General features: G+C 42.5%; 1 protein-coding gene across 1 annotated transcript in view; it reads right to left on the bottom strand.

Annotated features, from left to right (window-relative positions):
- The window catches only part of LOC113406800 (gamma-sarcoglycan-like), a 117,663-nt gene that overhangs the window by 26,181 nt on the left and 66,363 nt on the right, over nucleotides 1-25,119 (bottom strand). Inside the window, exon 5 of the mRNA XM_026653544.1 lies at nucleotides 20,613-20,685. Coding sequence (XP_026509329.1) covers nucleotides 20,613-20,685 — 73 coding nt within the window. The remainder of the gene's footprint in view (nucleotides 1-20,612; nucleotides 20,686-25,119) is intronic.

The raw sequence follows: 25,119 nt of genomic DNA, 5'->3' as shown, positions 1-25,119 counted from the left end.
CTTACCCTCCTCTACTAAGGCCCCGAACTCTTCCCTGGAGTCTTGGGGGACCAGTTCTTTAAATTTTCCCATCGAGGTCCAGGAATTAAAGTTATAGCGGCTCAAGAGCGCCTGCTGGTTGGCCGCTCTAAGTTGTAGCCCTCCCGCCGAATACACCTTGCGTCCAAACAAATCGAAGCGCTTAGCGTCCTTCGATTTGGGCGCTGCAGCCTGCTGGCCGTGGCGCTCCCGTGCGTTCACAGATGACACCACTAGTGAGCACGGTTGGGGATGGGTATATAGGTACTCATAATCCTTTGAAGGGACAAAGTACTTTCTTTCCACGCCTCTGGCTGTGGATGGGATAGAGGCAGGGGTTTGCCATATTGAAGTGGCATTAGCCTGAATCGTGCGTATGAGAGGTAGTGCCACTCTGGATGGGGCATCAGCTGAGAGGATGCTCACCACCGGGTCCTGTACCTCTACGTCTCCTCCGCCTGGAGATCCATATTACGCGCCACCCGGCGCAATAGGTCCTGGTGGGCCCGAAGATCTATAGGGGGCGGACCCGTGGCGGTTGTGCCCGCCACCGCCTCATCTGGGGAAGATGAGGAGGATGCCTCCAGTGGCAAGGGGTCTAATGGCGGGTCCTGCTCCAGGGGTTCATGAAGCTGGGCATCGCCTGTCCCTGGGTCCGGGGCCTCAGTTGGTGTAGGCACGGGAGCCTCCATGCCCCCTGGGGGAGGGCGGGAGATGGTGGCCTCCGGGGCCCTGGGCTCGGAACGTGCCGAGCGAGAGGCTGATGGTGGTGGAGCACCCTGCGCCTGATGATAGGCCCACGGAGTCCAAAAGGACCAGTGCGCAGGTCCCTGCACAGGGTCCTCGGCCGCCTCCTGCCAATGGCCCAAGTCAGACGTAGCCACCTGACCCTGAGGAGGGTACGCCGATCTGGAGGCCCGCTCGGAGGAACGAGATGCCGATCTCGAGGACCAAGGCGGTGCCGAGCGCGTCGAAACCGGCTCCGGATGGTACGGTGCCGATCGGTGCCGGTCGTAAGGGGATCGGTCCCTGCGCGGTGCCGGTGAGCGGTACCGGGATCAGGATCGGTGCCGGTAGCCCTGCCGGTGCCGAGATCCGGACCTTGAGCGGGACGACGACCGCGACGAGAGCTGGTACCGGGAGCGGCCCCTCGAAGTCAAACGACGCTCATACCGGTGCCGAGAACTACGTCTGGAGTCCGATCGGTACCGATGATCGTGACGGTGCCGAGACGTAGAGCGGTGCCGGGAAGAAGACCTTGGCCCCGAGTACGACCGGTGCCGAGGTGATAGTCGGCGCCGGGACTGCGAGCGGCGTCGGGACCTGCTCCGAGATCTGGAGCGGTGCCGGAAGTCCCCGGCCGGAGACGGCAGGCGCAGCAGGGCAGGCTTGCCCCTGGATTGTAGTGCGCGGGGAGCCACCGGTGCCGGAGGTGGAGGCGGTGCCGGCTCCGTGAGCGCAATAAGGTCCCTGGCCGTCGCAAACGTCTCCGGGGTGGAAGGGAGACAGGGCTCCACCACCGACCGAGGTGGTGATTCTGTGCGCACCGGACTCAACGGCCGCGGCGCCGGAGTCAACGGTGCAGCAGGGACTTGCTTCTGTCGGTCCACAGACGGACGCGGCTCTACCCCCGGCACCGGGGGAGCCGGCGTCTTCAGGACAGCAGTCTCCTGCGCCTTACGGGCTTTCTTGTGGCCCGGAGATATGGACCGGCGCCGAGTCCCTTATGGCGGGTGCGGTGCCGGAGGCGGCCGGTGCCGTGAGGACTTGTCTGATTCAGCCCGCGGTGCAGTACCGGTCGGAGCCGCCGGGGCGCTGCGCACCGAGGCGCTCGGCGCCGGGGCTGGGCACGCCGAGGGAGGATCCGGGCTAAGTGCCGCCTCCATTAGGAGCTGCCGAAGCCTAAAGTCCCGCTCCTTTCTCGTTCTTGGTTTGAAGGCCTTACAGATCTGACACTTATCTGCCTAATGGGATTCTCCGAGGCACTTCAGACAGGAGTTATGCGGGTCACTCGTCGGCATAGGCTTAGCGCAGGACGCGCAGAGCTTAAAGCCAGGAGTCTTGGGCATGAGCCCGGCTATGCGCTGGGGGAAAAAGGGGGGAGAACAACCCCCTTAACCCCCGCTAACTATTTACAACTATAACAAAACTAAAATGAATAACTATCTAAAGAGTAAAAACAACTATAACTAGAACTATCTACAAGAATTGAAGGATAAGCTAGGGAGAGTGGAGAACAGCTATGCCGCGCTCCACAGTTCCAACGACCGTCAGGGGCGGTAAGAAGGAACTGAGGGGGCGCTGGGTCGGCTGGGGTATATATCCAGCGCCATGAAGGCGCCACTCCAGGGGGCTCCACAGCCGACCCACCGGGTGTTGCTAGGGTAGAAAATTCTCCGACGATCGTGCACGCGGCGCGCGCGCACACCTAATTGGAATCGATATGAGCAAGCACTCGAAGAAGAACTTGTTGCTAGGAGATGTTGTGAAGGCCCAAAGCATAACCGGGTTCTAAAAAGAATAAGATAAGTTCATGAAGCATAGGCCAATCAATGGCTATTAGGCAAGATGGTCAGGGATGCAATCCCATTCTCTGGGTGTCCCTAAAGCCGACAAATCCCATATAAACAGTCTTCTTGCTTTTATGTTCACCCTCCACCTAATACGCTTGTTGTGGCAGCAATGGTCCAAAGATCTAAGGCAGATCTTACACCTCCTACTCCTGCTCCCCAAATGGGTTTGGGAACATATCTCAACAAATTTTTCATTCATAGTCTTTTGGAACCACCAAGAATCCCTTTTACACAATAATGTGTTAGAACTGAGAGGTAGTCATCTGGGTTAGGGTTAGGATTAGGGTTAGGAGGGGAGGAGTTAGGGGGGAGGGATAGCTCAGTGGTTTGAGCATTGGCCTGCTAAACCCAGGGTTGTGAGTTCAATCCTTGAGGGGGCCACTTAGGGATCTGGGGCAAAAATCAGTACTCAGTCCTGCTAGTGAAGGCACAGGGCTGGACTCAATGACCTTTTGAGGTCTCTTCCAGTTCTATGAGATAGGTATATCTCCATATATTATATTATCCTTCCTCCCACAAGTGCAAGTCAATAGTTCAAGTATCCACAGACAATATGCCAGTGATGCATTATGTAAACAAACTGGAAGGAGCTCATTTGTCTCAGCTCTGCAAGGAGGTGGCAAAACTTTGGGACTGGTATAGCCTACACAACATTTATCCAATTGGTTCACATGTAGTGTGAAACCACACCGAAACTGCAGATCACCTGAACAGGGATTCCTCACTGATGCATGAGTGGTCTTTAAAAGATTTAGTGATTCAGGACATTTTCAACCTTTGGGGCTTCCTGGACTGTTTGCCACCAGATTCAATACCAAGTGTTCCTGGTTTTGTTTAAGAGCATGCTCAGTCAATAACAGATACATTCCTCCTTGATTGGGGAAGAGGTATAATTTATGCATTTCCTCATTCCCACTAATGTTAAAGAAAGTAAAGAAAATAAGAGAGGACTCTGCCAATATGATCCTAATTGCTCCAGTGTGGCCAAGACACCAATGATTCACCAATTTACTCCTTCTATCACAAGAGAATAAAGATGCTTCTGGTGATAATGGACCTACTGTCCCAGCAAGGAGGGAAAGTCTTTCAACCAGATCCACACTCATTGCATCTAACAGCTGGGGAAATAGGACTTTGATAGGTTTAGAAAAGTCTTGTTCTATTATTGAGGTAAAACATATTTTAATTTACTCTGGGAAACAGGCCACTAGAAAATGTACTTGAAATGGAATAGATTTGCTATATGGGTGTCTAATAAAGGCATTGACCCAGGCTCTGCTCCTACTCAGTATACCTTGGAATATTTATTCCCCTTAAAGCTATGGATTTGTCTAGCTTGCTCCGCCGGCAGCACTTGGCCCTTTTTTTTTTTTTGCCCCTCCTCCCTCACCCCTGGTGTCCCGATATTTTCTTCCTCTGATCTGGTCACCCTATGTCTAGCTCTTTGCTTAAAGTCCATTTAGCAGCAATAGCAGCTTTTCATACATTTATTGATAGTAAATCTATTTTCTCCCACAGCTCCATTAAAAGATTTTTAAAGGGTTTATTGAATTTGTATCCACCAATATGAAATCCAGTTCCTACGGAATTTAAACTGTGTTAACACAGTTTATGTCTGCTCCATCTTAACCTTTCTCAGAATGTTCTTTATTTCATCTTTCTATAAAGACAGCTTTCATAATAGCAATCACATCTGTTAGAACTAATGAACTACATTCTCTGATGGCTGACCTTCCTTATAACGCTTTTTAAAAGTCTAAGGTGGTTCTTAGACCTCACCCTAGATTCCTTCCTAAAGTAGTTTCAGACTTTCATGTTAGTCAGTATCTTAATTTACCAGTATTCTTTCACAAACCCCACACACATAATGGTGAATCCAGACTGCATTCTTTAGATGCAAAAGGAGCACTATCCTATCACCCTCACAGAGCTGAACACTTCAGGCCTTCTCCAGAGTTGTTTATATTGTATGCTGGTCACTGTAATGGACAAGCTATTTCTGCCCAGTCTTTGTCTAGATGGATCAGACAGTATATAGAAGAGAATTATAAGAATTCTTCCCTCTTTACTCCTGAGAGTCTTATTGCTCAATGTACTAGGGCAGTTATTATGTTTGTACCATGTGCTAGACATAGTCTTCTTATAGAAATATGTAAAGTTGGCACTTGGAGTTCAATTCAAACTTTCAGTAAATATTATGTATTAGATTTGGCAACCAGCTCTGACACACAGTTTGGCTGAGTGGTGCTTTAGTCATTATTTAATGAGGACTCTGTGTCCCTCAATCCATCCTTGGAATACTGCTTGCCAAATTATCCCAAGACTGGGAATATGCAGAGGATGCTTGAAGAAGAATTGAAGGTTATTTACTTGTAACCAGAGTTCTTTGAGATGGACTCCACATTTTCACACTTCCTTCCCACTTTCCCCTCTTCTGCAGGTTCCTAACTGAAAAATACCCCTGGAGAACATAAGAACATAAGAATGGCCATACTGGGTCAGACCAAAGGTCCATCAAGCCCAGTATCCTGTCCTCTGACAGTGGCTAATGGCAGGTTATGAACAGACAGGTTATAATCAAGTGATCCATGCCCTGTCACCCAAACCCAGCTTCTGGCAAACAGAAGCTAGGGACACCATTCCTGCCCATCCTGGCTAATAGGTCCATCAATGGCTATCTTCCATGTATCTATCTAGCTCCCTTTTGAATCCCGTTATAGTATTGGCCTTCACAACACCCTCTGGCAAGGAGTTCCAGAGGTTGACAGTGTGTTGTGTGAAAAAATACTTTCTTGTGTTTGTTTTAAACCTTCTACCTATTAATTTCATTTGGTGGCCACTTGTTCTTGTATTATGAGAAGGATTAAATAACAATTCCTTATTTACTTTCTCTATACCACTCATGATTTTATAGACCTCTATCATATCCCCTCTTAGTCGCCTCTTTTCCAAACTGAAAAGTCCAAGTCTTATTAATCTCTCCTCATATGGAAGCCGTTCTATACGCCTAATAATTTTTGTTGCCCGTTTCCAATTCTAATATATCTTTTTTGAGAAGGGGCGACCACATCTACATGCAGTATTCAAGGTGTGGGTGTACCATGGATTTATATAGAGGCAATATGATATTTTTTGTTTTATTATCTATCCCTTTCTTGATGATTCCCAACATTCTGTTTGCTTTTTTGACTGCCGCTGCACATTGAGTGGATGATTTCAGAGAACTATCTACAGTGACTTCAAGATCTCTTTCTTGAGTGGTAACAGCTAATTTAGACCCCATCATTGTATATGTATAGTTAGGATTATGTTTTTGAATGTGCATTACTTTGCATTTATCAACATTAAATTTCATCTGCCATTTTGTTGCCCAGTCACCCAGTTTTGTGAGATCCTTTTGTAGCTCTTCACAGTCTGCCTGGGACTTAACTATCTTGAGTAGTTTTGTATCATCTGCAAATTTTGCCACCTCACTGTATACCCCTTTTTCCAGATTGTTTATGAATATGTTAAATAGGACTGGGCCTATGGAGTCTTCATTAGTAGTGTAAGGAACTGAGGTGACAACTAGCACCATGTTCCCTTTTATAGTCGTGCCCTCAGAACATGTTCAAAGGCTGAGGAGTATGGCAGGAAGTGCACGTGTGCACTCTAGTAGGCATTACTATGAGAAGGATCCACCATCCAAGCTGCACCAGTTGGTGCATCCCAAGAGTGTGAATGTGCAGAGTCTATCTAGTAGAACTCCGGTTACAAGTAAGTAACCTTCATTTCTTGCATTTAATATTTATACATTCCTCTTTACTCATTCATGACAGAGTGCATAACTGGCAGACCTCCCAAACAAGTGGGTCCCACTTCTAACTTATCTGCTTTGTGATTAAGGTGCAGGGAGAAGATAAGGAGGGTTCACACCCACGTTGTGGTGGGATAAGGGAATTAAAACATTTAGCTCCCTTCTTACTGAAATAGCATTTGCTTGGAAGGGACAACAGGTGAAGGGGAGAGGCTGCTGAAAAGGATACCAGATGTTTGGCTACATATCTGAGCCAGTAAGTGCCACTTGTAAAAAACCCAAGTGGTGAATTTAAATTTTACATTTGACTGAAGGAAAGATTCTGAATGGAGAAGATGAGAGAGAATGGAAGGAAACTATACAAGGAATGCTATATGCCTCCAGCACCAGTGCTGGTATTCCCTAGCCAATCAGGACCAGGGCTAGTACAAGAGATCCTATTGTCTTCTTTTCTGAGAACATCTAGATCCACAAAATAAAAACACCAGGATGAATAGTTTTTTCTGCCCCCTCCTGTGCCTCAGGCAGTAATAGCCACACAAGACAACAGACTAACGGTTGCACCTAGTCCCTAGATTGGTGTTGCAGCTTGAAGACACAGTAGCATGGGGACATGTGTCTCCACTCTGAGGAGCTTGCAGGATAGACAGACAACACAAATGAAACACATAACACACTGGGAAATTCAAGACAAGGGTTCTCTTTCATGGAGTTTTTGTTGTAGTTTATAAGGGGAGGGAGAGATGACAGCATTTTTACTGATACAGATTAGCATTTGCAGTCTTTTAGGAGGAAGTTATTTATGAGAAGGGATTTGAAAGTAGAAATGATTGGTGTTTGGAACATTGGAAATATAGAGAGGATCCCTGACTTAGGGAGCAGAATGGAAGAAGACACAAAGCCACAGAAAGAAAGTAATGCACAACTCACTGGTGGAGTCAAAAGAACAATTGTGGGAAATAAAAAATGTTAGCAGAAATGTAAGCAGAGTAGAGTTGGGCACAGTCAAGAATGTGAGGATTGAAAAGAAGCCTGAATTTGATGCAGAAGGTAAGAGGAAGCAAATGGAGGATTTTGAAGAAGGAAATAATTTAAAGAGTGGCTGGACTGACAGAGGGAATCAGGACCACTTTCTGAATACAGTCTGGAAGTCCATAATGAATACAGGGCCACTTCTGTTATTGCTCAGAAGGAGACCTTATCTGGATGAAAAGTCCTACTGAACGAGTTCTCATCTCAGGTAGGCATTGTGCATACTGCAACCACAGTGGGTGGCATATTGAAGCCCATTCCTCATGGGAGTTTAGCTCTGAACTACTATCAAACCAGAGAAGCTTGGAGGCTGTCTGCTACCCTGATGCAATACGCAAGACTCTGTTGTGTGCTTCCACCTGAGGGCCAGTAAGGATACTCATCAGCCACAGTGACAAGAAATGGTGGTGGGAAGGGATTAAATTATGGAATGAAGTACCAAACTGGTGCCTGGATCTGACAAACTCAGGTACTGATTAAATGAAGTTCTGCCAATACAATAAAAAATCTGTGAGCTAAATGGAGTCCAGCACCAGGTGCTAAGATGTAGTGTCAGCAGGGTGTCAGTAAATTAAAGGGTTTTGATGCTGACAGCTACAGGAGCCAGTGTGCTTACCCAGGAGGTTCCCAGGGGCCCAGCACCATCAGCTCTGGGCTCTAATGTGCCAACCCAGCAGTGCACTGATTCACCATAGAAATTTGGCACCAATAGTTCCAAGTGCTATTGCACTGATTCAGCAGGACACTGGTGCACTGCAGGGTTCCATGCTTACAAGCCTCTAAAGGCAGTCAGATGCACAGATACAACATAGTGGTAATCTTGTCAGTTTGATGACAGTGGTGCAACTGGCTGGTTCTTTAAGTGTGTGGAGGCTTGACTTCTCATAGCACTCGTGGATGCTAGCCTTGGAATCAATAATTCAACCAAAGGGTTATGGGATAGGGTAGTTTTCTGCATGACTTGTACTCGAAGCTGGCGATCCAGAAGTGGAAATTCTGCATTGATATTACTTTTAGAGAAGTGTTCAGAGGAGAATCAGATGACTTATTGGACAAAATAAGAAAGGAAAAACAAACAAGGGTAACCAAAGACACATGACCTTTATCTATTCTAATGTTGTCTTATATTCTTTGATTAAAGAGTGGAACTGATAAAACTTCAGATTTATAAAAGTTTTAAAGCTCATGGCATAACATCTTTAGAAAGTTTCATTGTGGGGATTTTATCAAAATTATTACTTTAAAAAGAAATCTAAATAGTTGTGAGGGGATGGGGGAATTGTTGTTGTTGTTATTTGTATTATCATAGCACCTAAGAGCCATAGTCATGGCTACCGCACAGCAGAGCCAATAAAGTGTCTTTTCCACTAGTATTTTCATTCCATTGACTTTCTGGTTGTAGTAGAAAAAGATCTGCAGATTGAAGAATGATCAGGGATATGAGATTCCCCTGAGCAGAAAAGGCACCTGCTGTGGCCACCAGTTAAAGGAAGGGCCTGTTGCAGGAAGGGCAGAACTTAAACCCAGAGGACATAGTGTTTACCATACTCATGATAAGGCACAAACACCTGAGGAGATTCTCTGGGATAAAAGGAGGAATGGAAAGCTGCCAATGGGCAGAAAAGCTATTAATTAACTAATTATAAGCTAATAATCTAAATCTATATAAAATATTTATAAAAAACTAACTAGTTGCTAATGAGAAGCAGGGATGACATCACAGTTCCAACTCACTACCATGGATAGGAAGAGGAAACTGAGGGTCAGTTGGGTTGTGTGGCCTTTTATGGCCTTGACAGTAATGGGAGCAAGGACAGGCAGGGTGTAGGCATGGCCCCAAAGCCCGGTGTGCTTGTTAGAAAGTTCCAAACTCAAACACAGACTGCATACGCACCAAAAGTGATATCGACATAAAAAATTACTTGAAACAATTATTTTGTTAAAGCTAAAAAATAATTTTTGAGATCTTATCTCACAATAAAGAACTCCCATCCTGGCCTAATCTACCATGTCACCACCACCTCTTTGATGAAGTCTATAAGCCCTAGACCTTGTAGACCTCGCTGGAATCTTAGGCATGAATAAAAGTATGAACCAAGGAAGGTGAACCAAAGTTGGCATGGCCTTGGCAGAATAGTAACACTACAGGCTAACCAAGTAAGCACATTCCTGATGAGAGAATGGTACAGAAACACATCAAGTGCTCAAGTAACTATCTAAACACATACCTAAGAGATGGTACAAGAACTCACTGACCCCTTGTAAAGATAAAGAGGAGATGACAGGATAATGGATGAGGTTGTTTTGTTCGAATTAGCAGGTGCAAAGTACAGGATAATAACAAAAAGCATATAAAATATAATATGTAATATGTTTGTACCAATGTTTAAAAGGAGAAGTCATAGGAGGGGCATCTTTGTATTGGCCTGTTATGTTGACTGAGCTTTTACCTTGTTATGGGCATACATATGTTAGTATCCATGTGACCTGTTGGACAGGGCTTTGCTGAAAATAAACCTCACCGAGCGCCTTCACCACTGAACTGAGCCTGCTTTGGTCTTTCTTTATGAATAACATTGAGGTCTGCTGAATCAGCAGTACTGTCTGCTGGTGCCGAGTACACAGGAGCTCCCAAAACCAGCAACACTCTGCAATACTAACAGACCTCACTATAATGAGTTACACGATGAGTTTGATAATGAATATACTCTTAGCACACTCATTTTTATTCTATCGAATAATCTTGAGAGCTATTCTCAAATTTCTTTCTATTGAAAAAGCTGTTAGAGTCAATGATTATTGTTTCATAGGATAAACACTATTGATTTGTACTCAACTATGGCTATATTTTAGGTGACTTTAAAAATAGTAAAATAAAATAAAAAACCTAAAACAAACAAACCAACAACCCCCCACCAAAAACAAAAATCAAAAAACAAACTCTGAATCCTATCGATGTCAATATGCTTTACTAGGAGCAATTCTTTCCCCTTGTGCTCAGGGTTTCAGATGACCCATGTCACTTTCAGTTGTAGCATTTTATCTCCATTGAAATGTAATTGTTCGCATATAGCACTGAGGCTGTTCTCCAGATCATAGCTATTCTTTGACCTTTGCACTGTTATACTTTCAAATCCTCCATATTCATGATTCAGTTCTCTGTTTACTAAAAGTAAATTGCCATGACAAGAAACACTTCTAGTTGAACTGATTATACTATGATTAACTAGTAAGGTATTTGAATAAGTCAATATTATTTGCATAGTCTTATGTTTAGCACCAACTATTTATTTCTCTTTCACATCCTACCCTATTTTGATTTGTGCATTCAATAATGTAAAATTGGACATGCTTCACTTTAAAATTCTGACTCGAAGTTTCAAAATATTTTTATTTTAGAAAATATGGTCTACTTATGTCATTTTGTGCTGACTTCAATTATACTTGAAAATCATTTTTCACAGGTTTTGTGCTATTTGCCCCTGTGCACCCACACATATTTCTGAATGGGCTATTTGCCTTGAAGAGCCACAAAATTCTATACTCATATATCAGTCTACACATTTTCTTCTCTTCCTTTTAATCTATGGGCATACTTCCATACTTTTGTCTTTTTGTATATTTCTCGATAAACTGTTGGACTGGACTGATGTATGAACCAGTATGGATAAAATAGCATCACCCATCAGAAGAACAGGTTGGTCTTAACAGTGTACCTTAAAATACATAAGTATGGCAAGAACTATCTTAAGTCTGTGTGCTTAAGAGAAGAATGACATAATAAAGGGTTTTCTGAGTTATGAACCTGCAGCTCGTGCATTCTTTTATTTGAGAGTCCATTTGAGTTCTAAATAAAAGTAACAATAAGGGTTTCAGATAGTTCAGATAGAGCTTATCTGTGGTGCTCAGGGATCAGAGGGAATGGTGCAGCACAGCTAGCTAATCCCCCACTCTACTGATGAATAGGAAAGAGTTGATCCATAGGCAGACAGGTCTGGGAAATGCACATTTTCCAAGTGAGGTTTGTATGGCAGCACATTGAAGACATGATTGAGCTTCAAGGATTATGGTTAAATGAGTTATACTTAATGTAAGTGTAACCCTTCTGCCCATCAGAGTTGGCAGCAACAAGGGCCGGGTTCAGTATCTAGGGGTTCCATTTCAATAACACAATGCAAAACCGGCTTGAGCCCCCACTCAGCGACCTGGGACAATTACATACCACCCCCCCGGGCACCTCTAAGAGGCAATACTTCCCCTCTCGCAAGCACAGAGTCTGAGTGTAGCAAAAGCCTTTTAATAAAGGAGGGAAACAATGCAGCATTATGTTGGGGAAACACCACAAACAGGATTCATGACACAAACCATGAGCAAAAGACCCACCCCCAAGTAAGTTTGGCAGTGTCCTTTTCCCCTCAGGGTCTTAAGTCCAGCAACCCAAAGGTCACCCCCCCCCACACACACACAGTTTCTGTCCTTGGTCAGTGCAGCTCCCAGAATTCAGAAGTTCATCTGCAGAGTTTACCTCCCAGCCTGGGTGGAAGCGGGAAGAGGTATGGGGAATCTTACATGATCCGCTGCTCAGGTTGATGGCTGATTGCCACGCCTCTCCGTGGGGTTCTGCTGCAGTCTTCCCCACCAGCTATGCCTCTCCACCAGCTGTCCTGCTAGCCACTCCTCTCCATCCTGCTCATCATGCCTCTCCACTAGCCATCCTGCTAGCCGCTCACCAATATGTCTTCAGGTCCTCCCCGCCAGCTCTCAGTGATTTCAGCTGTTAGTAGGGGAGCATCAGTGCTGGTGCACTCAGAACCACTAGTCCAAAGTAGGCCTAATGCTTAGACCTAGATATCAGTGATTTCAGCTCTGCAGCATAAAACAAGACTCCAAATGGAGTCAAAATTAGCTCTGTTATTACACAGTAACAAGGTCAAGGTGACATTCAACACCCCACACATATCTGTCCCCAGCCTCTTTCAGTTCACTGGGCTTTGGAACCCATGTCCCTTGCCTAGCGAGAGCTACTTAGTTGAGGGCGAGTCTCTCCATCATAAAATGCCAAGTACAGTTGTACTGTCCTTGATTCACATAACCAGGATAACAACCCTTTATTACTCCTTCACCAATAACAAAGAGACTGGGGATCCCACAGCAGCCAAAGTGACCATTTGGGCAAGCAGTCCCATCTTGCTAGGCAGGGTGGGTGTGCCCATGCAAACGAGATCAGCCCCTGAAGTCCTTTTCCACAGCTCACCACCTGATGTCAGGGTAGAGCTCATTCTGACTATGCTTACATCAGTAATACAACTACAATATTCAGAGTCCTGGGGCAAATCCATTTACAACATCTTCTTGATACTAAAACAGCATCGAGTTCTAATGACACCTCCAAAAGGCTGTAAAGCAATTTTAAACAACCTTAATCAGCTAGTCAAAAGGTACCAGTTATGATCATAACACCTTGGTGATTTGTTTGCTATTTTTCCACCTATCTTAAATACAGAGGTCTTTTCCATCTATTTCTCCACTGTCACTCAATGCAGTAGTGTTGCAAAGGATGAGGAATAAAGATCAGAACCCAGATATGATTAAAATGGAACCTTCAGCTTCTCTTAAGACAGACAGTTGTGGTAAAGAGTGATAAGCAAAGCTATTTCAAAAGAGGTTTCTGTGATGACCTCAATTTTCCAATGTGCTGACTCTCAAGGTAATTAAAAAAGACAGAGGCCCCAGTGAATGTGATTGAATCTGGCATTTCACAGATGCTTCCAGCATAGCTTTTCGAATGACTTTAATTATACTATAATGCAACATATTCTGTCATAGAGTTTTACTCCCTATTAAAGGTACTATTTGCACTACTATAGTTAAAAGTTCAGTTAGTATTTCCATTCTGAACCTTTATTTTCAGAAGTTTAAAATTCTGTTGTAAATATTCACGCCCAGTTTAAATTTGTCATGCATTTTTTTTACTGAGTAAGCAAATTTTTCTTTACTGAATAGAAGACATTTTAATTTTGGACATTATAAGTTATAAAAACTTACTTATAAAACCTCTGAAAGTTAGTTGTTTGTGCAGAGTGAGTGAGTGAGTGAGAGAGAGAGAGAAGTGCTAACTAAAAGGCACAGGACCATAGAGTCCTAAAAATGTTTCTATATTATGATTACAAATGTATACTTATGTTGTAACCTATAAATCAATCAAGACTAACCAAAACTTCATACAAAGTAATAAAAACAAAAATAAAGACATTTACTCTCAGGCATGAAAGAAAAACTTGACCTATGTTAGCCAATACATATATGTTAGGCGTAATATCCACCACATTAATGGGTATTATGCAAAAAGTTACATTATGCATGAATGGTATGTTCTAGCACAGGTTGGGATATACCTCTACACCCAGCTGGTTTGCAAAGTGGTATCCAAAACAGAGATAAGAAAAGTATAGAACAAAACAACAAGTTAAGGAACTGTTATGAACTGGTGGGTTAGATTTTAGTGTTGAGTAAAGAGTTTTGTAGCTTGTAAAATCATACTATAAATACTAGTAGCTGAAATGTATATCTTTGATGCATACCTTCTATGGAAGGTAAACATGCTGTGTGATAAGATTTGCTTCCTGGAACGAGAGTATGTATGTCTCCTTTTAATATTGTACTGCTTTGTCTTTAGACAATAAATTTGGCTAAATCCAGTTATTTGGTCTCAAACATTGTTAAGAATGAACCGTAAGTGTAGTCAAACAAGCGACTCCACCTTTTAGTCAATACCTACGATATTTGTTAATTCATATTTAAGATGATACAGACTGCAATTCTTAATAAAGAGCCTACTAGACAGAGCTATGCAGGTAGTTTATAGTTGTCAAAAATAGGCATAAGTCAAAAATAGGCATAGCTCAAAGTGACCGCCCCCCACCACATGACAAGAAGATAACTTGAAAACTAAAAAGTTTAATAAATATCTCTAAAATAAGAGAGAAATAAGATTTAATTCCTCACTGGAAAGAGAGTCTGAGATTGTATCATAGACCTGGTCCACACTAACCCCCCACTTCGAACTAAGGTACGCAAATTCAGCTACGTTAATAACGTAGCTGAATTCGAAGTACCTTAGTTCGAACTTACCGCGGGTCCAGACGCGGCAGGCAGGCTCCCCCGTCGATGCCACGTACTCCTCTCGCCGAACTGGACTACCGGCGTCGACGGCGAGCACTTCCGGGATCAATCCGGGATTGATTTATCGCATCTAGACAAGACGTGATAAATCGATCCCAGAAGATCGATTGCTTACAGCTGGACCAGGAAGTAAGTGTAGACCTGCCCATAGATTCCATGGCAGCAGAACTTCAGGACATGTATCAAGGGGACAGTGCTTTGAGGCATTTGTCCCTGGGATTGGCAGCTCTAGACTATCTCCATGTCTCTACTGGATCAAACACAACTCTGCAGTGAGATATGCTACTCAAGGAAAATCAGTAAATAGGCCTGTTTTGTCCTATGTTGTTCTCCTTCTATCATGACACTGGTGGACCACAAAAAACTCTTACCTATATGAAATGAATGTTTAATATTCACCCACTTTATCAAATGCTCTGAATAACTCTCAAGAAATAACTAAAAATAAACAGCATTAAAATAGGACCTAGTCAAGCATGTGTGAGACAGTGTTTAAAAATATATTCCAAGAGACTCTGAAAAGGTATTGGGAATATAGCTTCCTGATTGAGATGAAATATTAGGAAAGAGTTGAAGAATAGCAATGAAGCTAGAAAACTCAACCCCACTTAATAAGTCAGTATTTTACTATTATAATTAGATTAATTTAAAAAAATAACTGCACAGCTTGTAGGCCATAACAGAACAAAAGAAGTATACTTGGAAAAATTCCTTTCACATTAGAACTCAAAGTCTTTTCAAATACAATCAATGTGCAGAAGTATGTAAAATTGGTACCCAGCTTCTAACAGAGACAAATTGAGGTATTTCTTAATTACATGGCCAGAAGTGGTGTTCCTGGAAAGATAGAAAATACCAGCTATTTTAACTAGCCCTTTTCATGGATTTTATTAGTGCACTAAATGAAGAGAACAGAATAATTCAAACTGCCATAATGAAGTACTTCATGTGTTTTTTTAACCAACCTGAGAATGAAAAAGTATATAAGCATGAATATACAGCAAGCAAATTAATGCTAGTGTTTATAAAAATTATATTGCAATGGAATTGTCTAACCATCAGAGAACAGAAATGCTATACAGTTACTGAGACACAATTGTATAATTACTTTTCAGTTATGTAATTCATTTCACTGTGATTGGCTGGTGTTTCTAATTTGCATTATGACAGCAAATACAGATCTCTGTACTTTGATTAGTTGAGAGCCATTATTAGGCAGTTAGCATGTAGGCATTTGTATTACTGCAATAATCAAACAGGTTTCAGAGTAGCAGCCGTGTTAGTCTGTATCCGCAAAAAGAACAGGAGTACTTGTGGCACCTTAGAGACTAACAAATTTATTTGAGCATAAGCTTTCGTGGGCTACAGCCCACTTCATCAGATGCATAGACTGGAACATACAGCAAGAAGATATTTATACATACAGAGAACATGAAAAGGTGGAAGTAGCCATACCGACTGTAAGAGGCCAATCAACTGAGATGAGCTATCATCAGCAGGAGAAAAAAAACCAAAAACTTTTAAAGTAATAATCGAGATGACCCATAGAAGTGTGAGGATACTTAACATGGGGAAATAGATTCAATTAGCTTAATGACCCAACCATTCCCAGTCTCTGTTCAAACCTAAGTTAATTGTATCTAATTTGCATATTAATTCAAATTCAGCAATCTCTCTTTGGAGTCTGTTTTTGATGTTTTTTTGTTGCAAAATTGCCACCTTCAAGTCTGTCACTGAGTGGTTAGAGAGGTTGAAGTGTTCTCCCACTGGTTTTTGAATGTTATGATTCCTGATGTCAGATTTGTGTCCATTTATTCTTTTGTGTAGAGACTGTCCAGTTTGGCCAATGTATATGGCAGAGGGGCATTGCTGGCACATGATGGCATATATCACGTTGGTAGATGTGCAGGTGAACAAGCCCCTGATGGCGTGGCTGATGTGATTAGGTCCTATGATGGTGTCACTTGAATAGATATGTGGACAGAGTTTGCATCGGGCTTTGTTGCAAGGATAGGTTCCTGGGTTAGTGTTTATGTTGTATGGTGTGCGGTTGCTGGTGAGTATTTGTAATAATCAAACAATGATTTTACAAATCACTCTCTCTGGTTAGCCACTATACAGCTCTCTATGTGTTTCCCTCAGAATTCTTATCTATATGTCCATAAAAACATGACTACTTCAGTTTCTAATCCTATCCCCACCCTATTACCCATATAACTTATACAAGCATATAATTGGATTACAAAACAAAGTCATTTTACTGGCCGGGAAAGGGGCTAAGCCTTCATCATTGGGGAGGAAATACTAAGAAGAGTGCGGTGGGGGCCATATTTGTTGTGAACAAATTTGTTGAGTTCTGATAGCAGCAGCCAATCACAGCAGATAGATTTACAGTAACTAAGTACAATGTGAGGGGTGATAAAATACTTCAGCATAATCATATCCTCAAGTTATTATAAAGTGTACAATTACTACATCTTAGGCTAATATACATCTATTCCCTTGGTATCTTTTAGCCTTAGATACAGACATTTTCTCAAAACAGGGAGCATCCTCAAGTTATCATTTAAAGATTCAGAGGAAAGTCCAAAACAATATCTCTTGTTAAAAACAGGGCTAGAATTTGTCTGGGAAAATATTGAAACCTCTTCAGAATATCCCGAAGGCCATTAAGAATTCATAATCTGGAAAAATAACTCAATGGTTAAATTTATAGGAAATTCTCAGATATCTTGATAACATTTTATGTGTACAATATACTTATAATAACACTTTGACAAAGGTTCAACTCTCTGGAATACTGAGAACATTATTATTACAGTTAATAATTATGGTGATGTTAAAATCTAACAAAAGCGTGGAGCTGTGTAGATCATATAGTCTCACCTCACTTGTGACTGTGGACATAAAAGTCTTGGACAAAGTACTGGCAGAATGCCCAGAACTGATTGCACTAAAAGTGATTCACTCTGACCAATAGGATTTACGCTCAGAAGGTCTACTTGTATGGCTCTAAGACATCTATTTAAAGGCCAATATCAAATGAAAATTAGTTCTGACTGTAGATGTTTGGTAACTATCTTATTGCTGCCCAGAAGGTCGGATAAGCAGACACACTGATAAACTATAAACCCTGATAAACAGCAGGGAGAACATACAGAGTAGACAGCTGTTATCCTAAAAACTGAAGCATCTCACACTCCAAAAATGTGAATGCCTAGCTCAGATAAATTATGTTGAGGTTTATAAAGGATTTGTATATCTAAATGTAACAGGTGAAAAATTGTCTAAATATTACTTTAGTATTAGAAAACTAAAAATAATTTATATCATAGGAAGAGAACAATATGCCTTACAATGACAAGCTCTAAACATGAGCTGTATGTTATTTAGGGATATAAAGTATAAAAGAAGTAGAACACCAAAGTACTATAAATTATAAAAGAAAAAAGTATTGGCATCACAATGGAGAGAATGTTTGAATTCTGACTCTAACTTTAGGAGAACTAGGGCATCTGTTTCCTACTCAAGGTAGAATTTCTCTCTCGGCATTTGAAAGGATAGAACTAGAACTACTTAAATGAAGAAGATTTTTGGTCTGTGTTATTGCAGCTTTTATCAGCTTTTATCTAATTTGAAAGGTGGGATTAAAAACAGGTAATGTGCACTGTAACTAGACACTCTCTCTACCACTTTTCCTTCTTACTGGGTGGGGAGGGGTAAAAAAAGTGAACCCACACCTCCTTTTCTTTCTCAGTGAGACTTATGAATGCAGCCACTTAATCTGGAAAGGACTCCATTTGTATTGCTTCACATTTCTAAAGCAAACGGGATAATGAAAAGACAGACACCAAGGCAGGAGTAATGGCACTGCCCTGTCTCCATTATTTATCAACAAAAAGATATGGTCTAACAAACTTGTCACTTCTTATCGAATAAATCAGTCTCCTTTGAAATTCAACACAAGGGCTACAAATCCAGGAGACTGTGTAATTGAGAAAGCCATTTGTGTCAACATTGTTTACTTTGATGCACTAAACCCTAATGACATACACAGAGAACAATGAAGGAGGTCTCAATGCATATGCTATAAATTGAAGGGTATGAACATTAAGTGCTTTGAAGTTATAACACCCTTGACACACAGGGCCCCGCATACATTTGAGGCTGATGGTTTTTCTTCAAGTCTCAGTACCTCTAATACTTGCTATACCCTTAACCACTTCATATCACATTAGCCTGTATGACAGCCTGCAGAATATAATCATTTAACCAGAAGAACCTCTAGGAGGATGAAGAGCAGAATATTAATAAATTAGACTCTAAAACGGCATTATGATATTTGAGGTGAGGGATTAAGTGATATTTTTATAGCTTGGTCCCTACCAAGATAATCTGAACAGGAGGTACAGATTTAAATTTGGAATAACTTGATGCCAAAACAATGAATAACAGAACTTGTAGACTTTGGAACAGTTTCTGATCCCACTAACTCAATATACTGAACATGGACAACTAGTTGGGATTTTAGTCATTCCACTTGAGCACTGACAACTCAAGGTAACATTCTAGAGCTGAACCTGTGCTTTTAGTTGGCATGGCCAACTCACTAAACAGATAATACAAAGGATATGCTCATCTATGAAGGTCAACTTTTCAGTACACTTCAAGTATCTTGAAGGCTTTTCTTCAAATTTAACTGTCCAGTTTGGAAGTTCAGCCAGTGACATGAAGAAAGGCCCATGCACCCTAAAGATTTTCTCTTTTTTCCCCACACCCAAAATAGTGATTAGGGTAAAGAAGGAGCCCCAGGAATGAAACCACAGAAGAGGGAGTCCCTTCTGAAGCAGCAGACTGGAAGTGAGTGAGTGAGAGAGAGAGTGTGGGTGGGGGGAGTTCTCTCTTTCTTTCCCTCTTACCCTGATCTTTGACATAGATATTTAAAAATTAAATATAAGACTATCACATGCTGAATGTAGAATGAATTTATCTCCTCACCACAATCCACACATAGGATTTACTTTGGCTAAAATACCCTAAAATTCACAGCAGTGTGTATGAAAGAACAATATCCCAGGATTAGGGAGATCTGGAACATGACAGGTGCAGAACTCATTTAAAGTAATTTTCTCGCCAGAAAATACTCCTTAATGCTACAGAGCTGGACTTTTTTATGTTTAAGTGGCCAGTCATCCTTTCCTTGGGTTGTTTGGCTTGACTGAGAACCACCACATACATCCTTCAAAGACTGCATTTCTGCAGAGGTTTTCTATTGGCTTGTGCCAGATACCACTGTGCAGGGCCGGCTCCAGGCACCAGCTTGGCAAGCAGGTGCTTGGGGCGGCCACTCCGGAGAGGGGTGGCAGGTCCAGCTATTCAGCGGCAATTCGGCGGACGGTCCCTCACTCCTGCTCAGAGCGAAGGACCTTCCGCTGAATTGCTGCTGCAGATCATGATCGCGATCGCGGCTTTTTTTTTTTTTTTTTTGTTTTTTGGGGCAGAACCCTCCCTCCGGCCCTGCCACTGTGGAGGCCATTTTTTCCCTTGTACAATATTTGGCCAAAAAAAACTTGATAATATAACTATTGGGCGGTGATGAAGTATTTTTTTAACTTAATGCAGATAAACAACTTCTACTATACCGTAATAAAGAAAAGTGTAAATGTTACTTTAAGTGTTCCAAATAAAGTCAAGTATAAGTTTGGATGAGGGAAATTAAAAGCTTTAAAACACACCAGTACATTACTTTAATGATCATGATCATGAATATACACCAATGATCAATCTCAGAAATTCATCTCTAAGTGAATCCTCAAAATAACAGAACATAAATAACATAAATAAGTCACAAAGTAGTACGAAAAGGGAATAATATTACCAGCAATTACTGTGACTATTGTTGGGATGCCCTAAAGTTCACATTTATGTTTACCTAAAAGAAAATGTGAATATCTGTAGAAAATTATATTTTACATATAAAACATATATATTTTTTATGCAGAAGTTCTTACCTAAGCGGTTTAAAAGCCTCTGCTCTGACAAGTGGTGTCTCTACAGAGTGTTCAAAAAGGGCCCCTTCTGGCCCTGAAAGACAGGAAAATATATCATGGAAAATGTAAGAAAATTGTACACTGATTTGCACACCATTCCAGTATCACAAATTTAATTTCCATACATTAATATCAAGGCAGATATATTAAAAATATGTTTAAAGTTCTGAGTCCAATACCGGAAGAAGAAGAAAAAAGCAAAGTGAAGAGTGCAAATACAAATCCCCAAAAATGAATACAAAATCCTCTTGAAATGTACAAATAAATTGTTGAGATAGTTACAACAGTGACCCCTTCATATTCAAATAGCTGGGTAGGATTTAAATGTGAGATTTGCATTAAAATTAATAGCAGCTCCATAACTAAAACCCCACAAGTCTTTTGAAAATGTTTAAGTCTTATTCAATACCACCAAAAAAAAAAGATATTCAGAGTTTGGACTGAAATTTCTTCTCGGGTATTGCAGCATACTGTATGGTAACCAGTAAGTAACATCACCAATTATTTAGACTTTCCTATCTTTAGACTAAATTGGTGAGTAAAGCACAGACTTTCAGCATTAAGAAAAAAGACAGGGAAACACCAATTTTGACCATAAATTTAACCATTTAAACCTTAGTGACAGACATTTATTATAACTTGTGAATGATAATCATAAGAGTAACATGAGTTCAAGACAGTAATCCCTGAATATTAATCTCATATTTCTGCATTGCTCTAACAAAAACAATCTGGTGGCAGAGACAAAAAGAAAGGTTACTCACCTTGTGCAGTAACTGGAGTTCTTTGAGATGTGTGCCCCTGTGGGTGCTCCACTTTAGGTGGCAGTGGGTCCCAGTGCCGTTGATCGGAGATTTATGGTAGCAGTGTCTGCGCGGGTCGCACGTGCGCAGTAGGCGTCTCATGGTGTCGTTGGTGCCGTGTGTAGTGCATGCATGACCCAAGCCCTCCAGTTCCTTCTCTACCACAGAATCCTCACTGCGAACTCCGAAGTAGAAGGGAGGAGGAAGAGTAGTGGAGCACCACAGGGACACACATCTCGAAGAACTCCTGTTATTGCACAAGGTGAGTAAGCTTTCCTTCTTCTTCAAATAGTGTCCCTGCGGGTGCTTCACTTTAGGTGACTGTAGAGCAGTGCTCTTCTGAGGGCTGGGGGGACTTTGGGTTCATTGAGTCATTGAAGTAAGTACTGTGAGGCCCACTATGGCATCAGCCCTGGAGTCCTGTGTGACTGCACAGTGATTTGCGAATGTGTGGATGGAGGCCCAAATGGTCGCCTTACAGATCTCTAGTACTGGAACATTATTAAGGAATGCTATTGAGGTTGAAATAGACCTAGTAGAATGTGCTCTAATGTGCTCCGGTGGTTCTGTATTCCGGATATGGTGGCATGTTTGAATGCATGTGGAAATCCATTTGGATAATCTCTGATTGGATATAGCGTTGCCTTTCAAGCACTCGGTAGTAGAGATGCTAGCGGCCTTCTAATGTTTAGAGTGTGTAGGTCAGCTTCTGTTGGAGTACCATGAGGCCTAGGGTAGAATGTCGGTAGGTGAATAGATTGGTTCATGTGAAATGCTGAGGTTACTTTCGGTAATAATTTAGGGTGTGGACGTAGCGTGACCTTGTCCTTGAAGAATGTTGTGCCTGGAGGATCTGCTATGACTGCTCCATCTTTCTCATCCTTCTGGATGAGGTAATGGCAACCAGGAATGCTACTTTCATCAATGAGTGGAGTAATGAGCAGGTGGCTAATGGTTTGAAGGATGGTCTGGTGAGGCATTTCAATACCAGGTTGTGGTCCCATGTTGGTGTAGGTTGTCACACGTCTGGATAAACATTTATGAGACCCCCGAGGAAGCATTTGTATTTGGGTGTGCGAACGTCATCAAAGTTCCATTGAGCTGTCCATGGAATGCTGAAATGGCCACAAGATGGACTCTGATCAAGCTCATTGTTAAGCCAGTGCTTTTCAACTCCAATAGGTATTCTAAGATTAATGGTAGTGGTGCTGAATCACTCGTCAAGTGTCTTCCTTGACACCAGGCGGAGAACCTCTTCCGTTTATGAAGGTAGGTATTTCTCGTAGTCAGTTTCCTGCTGTTTAATAACACGTGTTTAACTTGTTCCAAGCAGGTTATTTCATCATGGTGGAACCATTCAGGAACCACGCCTGTAGGTGGACTATTTCCAGGTTCGGGTGAAGAGTGTGACCATTGTGTTGAGACAGCAGATCCGCCCGGTGAGGGAGAGCTCGCTTGGCGCATATCCATGCATAGCAAGTAAGGATACCATGCCTATCTAGGCCATTCGGGACTATAAGGATAATTTTGTCCCTGTCTGCTCATATCTTGTGTAGCACACGTGATATCACTGGTATCGGTGGAAACACATACATGAGTTGTGCCTCCCATTTGATGGGGAAGACATCCCCTAATGACCATAGTCCCAGTCCTGCTCTTGAGCAGAACATCGCACATTTGCGATTCGTCGACAGATCGATGGTGGGAGTGCTCCACCGTTTGAAGACTGAACTCAGGTACCTCTCCATTCATCTCCCATTCATGATCCTGAGAGAAATACCTGCTCAGTGTGTCTGCTGTCGCATTCTGATATCCTGGTAGGTAACACGCTGAGATGTTTACATTGTGTTGTATGCACCAATTCCAAAGTCTCATGGCTTCTGTGCGTATGATGTGAGCGAATGTGAGCGAACTCCTCTTTGCCTGTTGATGTAGAACATGCAGGTGATATCATCTGTCATAATTCAAATGGATTTGTTCCATATATGAGGTAGGAAATGTCTGCAGATTGCTCATAGCTATAGCAAATTGATGTGCAGTTGAGTCTCTCCTGGAGACCATTTGCCCTGTGTCGTGTGTTGACACATGTGAGCACACCAACCTATCAGTGAGGCATCTGTGGTGATCACTGTTGTCGGGGGTTCCTGTTGGAAAAGAATATCCATACAGACATTTTGTGGCCTTGCCCACCATTGTAATGAGTTCAGAACATTTGGTGAAACTGTGAGCCGGTTGTGTAGGTTGTATTTGCTTGGTATGTATACCGTGCTTAGCCAACCTTGTAGGCATCGCATATGTAGCCTTGCATGTCATACCACGAACGTCGTGGCCACCATGTGTCCTAGTAATTGTAGGACAGTGCAAACCTGAACTTGAGGACTGCCTTGTACCTCTGAGATGAGGTTCGTGAGGTTTGTGAATCTGGTAAGGGGTAATGATGCTTTGGCTTCTATGGCGTTGAGGTGTGCCGTGATAAAATCTAGTTGTTGGACCGGGTTTATGGTTGATTTCCGTTCATTTATTTGTAGACCCAGCTCCCCGAATAGTGTGATAGTGGACTGAACTGCATCCATTGTGTCTTGTAGAGTTGGGCCTTTGATAAGGCAATTGTCAGTTAGGAGAAAATCATTATTCCAAAATCATTATTTGCGTAGATGTGCCACTACCACCGCTAGAGTTTTGGAGAAGACTCTTGGTGCTGTGGATAGGCTGAATGGTAGTACTCTGTATTGGAAGTGTTCTCATCCTACCATGAATCGTAGGAATTTCCTGTGAGCAGGATGAATGGTGATATGTAAATAAGCATCTTGGAGGTCGAGGGCTGAAAACCAGTCACCCCGTTGTAGCACTGGGAGTATTGTACCCAGTGCGACCATCTTGAACTTTTGGGATCTGATGAACTTGTTGAGCTTCTGCAGACCCAGGATGGGTCTCCATTCCCCGCTCTTCTTCTGGGTCAGGAAGTAATGGGAGTAGAATCCCTTCGCTCTGAATTGTAGCAGTACTTGTTCCACCGCATCTAGTTGTAAAAGATGATCGACTTCTTGTTGTAGTAGGTGCTCGTGAGAAGGGTCCCTGAAGAGGGACAAGGAAGGGGGTAGCATAGGTGGGCGGGAGGTAAAGGGGATAGTGTATCCTGACTTGATAACTTCTAACACAATTGGTCTGATGTTATTGTGGCCCAGATGTGGTAAAAGGGCCGGAGTCGATGGACAAAAATTGGGGATGGGTCAGGCATGAGCGCTGTTTCATGAGGGAGGTCGTTCAAACCCTCAACCAACTTTTCAAAAGTGCGGTTTTGGAGGTGCTGATGTGACAGATTTCTGTTACCAATCTGCCTGAGGCGTCAGGTGATCAGGCTGAGGCCACAGGATTGTTTGGGGAGGAGATGACGAAACACACCAAGTGTCTAAGTTTTAAAGCTTTATTAATAAAATAATAAAATAACAGCGGTGAGTGTTGGGACTGCTCCCACGTCACTCAAAGGAAGCAAGAAAGCGTTAGTACCCCAGGCCTAACCCACTTTCATACTCACACACGCACGAACCGAGGCTGGCCAAGCCTGGGTGTAACATAAGAAGAAAAGGGGCAGGGGTAGACGGGAGTTCTTGCCCCGTGCACGGGTCGTCCAGGGTCCGCTGTGATCTCCGCCTTGCTTTGGTTCT

The sequence above is a fragment of the Terrapene carolina genome, unplaced genomic scaffold (assembly GCF_002925995.2).
Source record: "Terrapene carolina triunguis isolate 2854851 unplaced genomic scaffold, T_m_triunguis-2.0 Scaffold141, whole genome shotgun sequence".
NCBI lineage: Eukaryota > Metazoa > Chordata > Testudines > Emydidae > Terrapene > Terrapene triunguis.
Note: the sequence above shows the minus strand (reverse complement) of the source record. Positions and strands in the feature narration are given on the sequence as shown.